Below are 5,219 nucleotides of genomic sequence, written 5' to 3'. Positions count from 1 at the left end.
AGAGAGAGATTAATCCGCACCTCTGCTGATTAATCTATATATAAGGGTAGACACCCTATCTGTGCAGATTGTGCAACTGCACAAGGGCTCTCTTGGAGTTATGGTCCTATTTATACTAGATGTGGGCCAGGAGGGTGCTGGGACCTCATATGACTGCTATGTAGACCTAAGCACTGCATAAGTACTTCTAGGGAAGGTGAGAAATGGGAGCCATTATTCATGGTGACTTTAAGTACAACTGGATCCCAATTTTTTTTTTTTTTTTATAGAGTGGAGAGGATTAGAATACCTGTCAGATATTTTTTGCTATCTGTGTCCCCATTAGGTAGTTTTACCCCCTGTATTTGTCCTGGTGACCGTTGTCACTGAAAGTGAAAGAAAATTCCAAAGTTTGGGTTGTCACCAGAACAGCAATAGATGGGACATTTTCTAATGAGGGCACTAGTTCTAGTTCGCGGGATTTCCTCTCACTTCCTGTTGTGATTATTGGACAGGAAGTGAAGAGAAATGTCCCCAATGTTACACAGATAGCAAAATAGCTGACAGGGGTTATAACCCTCCTTTACGCTATCCAAAACGGAAAAAAAAAAAGTTTTTTTTTCAGTTCTCATATAAAGTACAAGTAAACCCAATCATTAAAATCTCATATAAGATTTGATATATTGAAGTCATTTCATTTACTTAATTTTTTTCTTTGCAGGTTTTATTAATGACTACTGATCCTGACATAGAGGCCCTGGTTTAGGTGCCTCTGTTATAAGAGATCAATGCTCTGTCCCTGTCCCCCAAATGCACTCCTGCATTGTCAGTCTGTCACACAGTTTTATGGTGGAGATAGCAGCAACCAAGCTGGCACACATTATGCCAGAATATTCAACCATAGTTACTATCAGAGGTAGTGCATGTAGAAAGAAAGTGTCTAAATGACATAGAGACATGCAGAATGCTTCATTCATTTACTCTTGATGCAATTTAGATGGTACATGGAGTAGGTGTCCTCGGTCCGACCTCATTTGTATTTTATGAACCACAACAGAGTTTAGGACTTCACAAAGGCTACTCTTCAGCTGCATCTATTTATAGTAAATAAGTGTATGTACTTTGGTGTTAATTAAAAAATGCTCTCACATAGGCACCCTTTGCAAATTGTGTCTACCACTTTATGCAAAAATATTAATTACAAAAAGACATATACAAAACACTTGTCTTATTTGTACATAATGTACTTGTTTTTGATATTTGGGATTAATAATCCCACCACTTTACAGTTCTGTTAATGTATTGCTCACAGCTATCATTTCTACTGTATACTGACTGTATAATTTCTCATGCCTACTTCTACCTAATCAAATGTCTTTTCTCAGAACTTTTGCAATGTTTCTCAATAAACTGAGTGCATGCTGAGCAGCTCCCCATTTGCAATGTTATTTAAGCTATTAAATGTGGCATTACAATGAAGGCAATAACAGGGTGAATGTCCTGATTAGGCATGTGTCCGGCAGTAGCATGCTTTCGTAATTATATTGTTAGAACTATCATTAGCATGCTCCACTGGATCACTGAATAGCACAGTAAGTCTAATGACAGACCAAACACAACTATGCTTTCATTTATTCTTTCTTTTCCAACTTATCATGTGTTATATTAATTGTTGTTCTTGAAAACATTTTGTAATATTAGTGTTAGCAAAACATAAATGGCATAAATACTTGTTAAAAGGAGAGAAGTGAACAGAAAAGTTACTTAACTGGAAGATAATTTGTCAATGACATTTATATACAAAAAATGTGTGCCAAAAATACTAGCAGAGAAAATCATATGACTTATGTATGTGTTACTGTAACCTTACTGTGCAAATTGTTGTTCCATATTAGACTTCATGTCAAAGTTATAGGGGGTCAAAGGCAAATATGCTGTTCACTCTGGAAGGGGGTTTGCATTTTGCAAGGGAAGTTTCCCTTAGCTACTCTTTGCTAAGACAATGATGCAAAATTTCAATTTGCAACGAATACCCAGCCAAGAGCAAATCCACTTGCAAAGTGAACAGGAATTTAGCAAATAAACCCCATAACCTTGAGCTTTTATTATCAAAGCAACCCTGTCTCAAAACATAATCAGTCAAACTCCTTTTACCTGTAAAAGAAGAGTGTAAATACTAACTTTTCCTGGTTCACCTCTTCTCCAAAGTCCTCTGAGAAGCCAAAATTTTTAGGAGTTTCATTCTCAGCCCTCACTTTGACCTCCACATCACTATAGGGAACAGTAGTGGTGTGAAGTTTGGCAAGAAGAACCAGTGAAGTCTGTATAAGATCCAAGAGATCACTCGGAAGTGTGATACAGAAATATGCATCAGTTGACAGAATGTACACCTTGATGGAACCTCTTTTCATGGAGGCAGAAAGACTTGCTAATACTGTAACAGGCTTTAGCTAGTCATATTACACTGTTAATACATCCTTCTCAACCATATTTTCTTGTATTAGCATAGGACATTAAATACCAATCTGGATGATGTGATTATAGCTCTAGTAAAAAAAATTTTTTTTTACCCATGATGAGCTGGATTGGGATGCAAGAGCAATAGGAATAGGTGGTATAATGCCTAGTGCAGATTATCCATCCCTGTTTGGGCTGTGAGTAGGCTTAAATGCCTAAATAGCAGCTTTTAATTGAAGACGAAACATTTATGTTGCATGTTTGCCAAAAGTGGTCAAATATTATCATATTTGTGCTTTATTGTCCTGTGAGCAAGCTGGAGACAAAGATAGCTGCAAAGCTGAAACAGAATCAAAAGGTAAACAGTTTGGAAGAGCATGGGCGGCCAGACAATTATCTGAAAGAATGGGTTGTAACACAGATTCTTCAACACTGGGTTTTAGTTGGACTTTAAATGCCATGCTAGAAACATTTAATTTAGAGATGAGTAAGGATGTGTTACCTAAGCCCTGGTATGTTTTGCTGATTTTCAAAGGTCTTTTTCAGATTGCAGTATTCATGAGTCCTTTGTTCTATGCCATCTGCCAGACTCTGTATAAAAAACTCCAGTAACAGAGGTGTGATGTGGTAAACTATGCCTGTTTTGTTAGTTGGCCAGTCCCTGGTGTTTGTATTATGGGGGTTTGAACGATGAGCCCATTTCTGGAGGGGTCCTTTTCCTACCTGGGATTGTTCCCTGGTTGCAAGCTTTGTGCCAAGTAAGATGCCTCTTAACTGGTGCCCAGACCTACAGGCTGTGTGTCTGGAAGAAGAGGTCTGTGTTACCTGGAAGTAGACAACCTTTTGCAGTGTTTTTGGAGAAGCCATGCCTGCAGCTGCAGTAAGAAAGCTAGAACTGAGTCAGATTAAAATCTAATGTTTTTTGGAGTTTAAGTGGTAGCTGTGTGCCCGTCAAGTTGAACCCCATCCAGAGACACTCAGCACTGGAAAGCTGTAATAGTCTATGTAAATGGATTTGGGGAATGCCTCTATGCCACTCTTGCACAGCTAAGATCATTTTGAGTGGAAGAACTGCACTAGAAAGAAATCAGGAACCCTAAAGGAAGATAAAGGTAGCTGTGAAACTGAAATAGGAGGCAAAGAGTTTACAGTACGGCAAAGCATGGGCCAGCCAGCCAATTATCATAGGAATGGACTGTAATTGTGCCACTACTAAATGTTTGCAAATGTCAGCCTTAAATGAATCAGGGTGATCAAGCTCTGATCATGGTACATTTAAGTAAATCTGAAATCTTGATTTCCATTTCCCAATCTTACCATTTTTACTAGTCAATACACATTTTAATTAAAATAAGATATTCAAAATCTAGAAATCTTTTTTTTAAACTAAGCTGAAACGTAAGAAAACAAGTCAGTGCATATATTTAAGAGAACATTTTACTGGTAATATGATGTACAGTAAGACGCTTACAGTAAATTGGCGTACTTCTCCACTTTCTATCAGCTCATAATCTTTTTCAGGGGTTATTGCATATGCAATTTTCTGAAATGCAAAAGTCACAAATATTCATGTAATATGTATAAAGCTATACTCATAATACATTTGCGATGTAGTAAATTATATTATACATACCTTTTTAAAGGATCCAGGAATTATACAAAATTTATATATGGCATAAATGGGTACCAAGGCCATGGATGATAGGGCAATTAACCAGCCAATAACATTTGCCCATTCCGGGAATGTGTAGTTTCCATATTTCGGAGATCTATACGTAATAATGCTGACAACAACCACAAACTAGAAGAAAAATCACATTAATGATTACAGAAAGCCTGTTTTAGTATATCTGTAGATATTAATTTTGTATATATATATATATATATATATATATATATATATATATATATATATATATATATATATATATATATATATATATATATATACATATATATAGACTCTGCTCTTCAGGGAAGCCTATCCCACCTCAACCTAACCACTGAACCATCACATTCTCAAACAATTCATCCCCACACAGCTACCTCCTCATGTATCATTTCCCCCTCCTCTTTCAGATTGTAAGCCCTCAGGGGCAGGGCCCTCCTTACCATCCTGTCTTGAATTGTATTGTATTTGTAATGTCTTCCTTACATTGTAAAGTGCTGCGCAAACTGTTGGCGCTATATAAATACTACATACACAGAGAGAGAGAGAGAGGGAGAGGAGAGAGAGAAAGAGAGTAACTAATAATTAACTATAATTGACTACTATGGGTTATTGTAACTTTGCTGTTTGTCTTACCAAATTCCCAAAAATGTGTACCAATCATATACTAGAATATTGAGAGAAAAAGATTTAAATAACATTTAAAAAACCTGTGTGTACGCATATACAGTATGCCATATGTTGCAGAAATAAGAGTCAGTTAGTCTTTTATGGCAGCTCATAGGCTCACAAATGAAAAAGACCCACATAATCCTGGAAGTCAATAAAACAATGATTGAGCCTTTTGGTACATTAAATGCATTGGTATACTAACAGCAGAGAACTATTAGATGTATGTGCAGGTAAAACTATATGAAAACATTGTGATATGCTATAGTACTAGGCTGTAACAAGCTTAAAGTGAACCGTTTCCATATGAAGTGGGAAAACTTTTCATATTGTCTAATTTGTTATTTATTAGCGTATGATCTAATGATATATTGGTTTAGCATGCTTTATACAATATATTAGGACTACTTAGAGTCTGCCACTGGGCAAATATTTAATTCTGAGG

At 36.5% G+C, this 5,219-nt stretch overlaps 1 protein-coding gene across 1 annotated transcript in view; it reads right to left on the bottom strand.

Moving 5' to 3' along the window:
* SLC6A3 (solute carrier family 6 member 3) overlaps positions 1-5,219 on the bottom strand; it is a 47,860-nt gene that overhangs the window by 646 nt on the left and 41,995 nt on the right. The window contains exons 12-13 of the mRNA XM_018574109.1: positions 4,070-4,237; positions 3,908-3,979 (exon numbers count right to left, since the gene is read on the bottom strand). Coding sequence (XP_018429611.1) covers positions 3,908-3,979; positions 4,070-4,237 — 240 coding nt within the window. The remainder of the gene's footprint in view (positions 1-3,907; positions 3,980-4,069; positions 4,238-5,219) is intronic.

Source organism: Nanorana parkeri, unplaced genomic scaffold (assembly GCF_000935625.1).
Source record: "Nanorana parkeri isolate BGI_ZX_2015 unplaced genomic scaffold, ASM93562v1 scaffold2741, whole genome shotgun sequence".
Lineage (NCBI taxonomy): Eukaryota > Metazoa > Chordata > Amphibia > Anura > Dicroglossidae > Nanorana > Nanorana parkeri.
The sequence above is the reverse complement of the archived record's forward strand: the minus strand, read 5'-3'. Positions and strand labels throughout refer to the sequence as shown.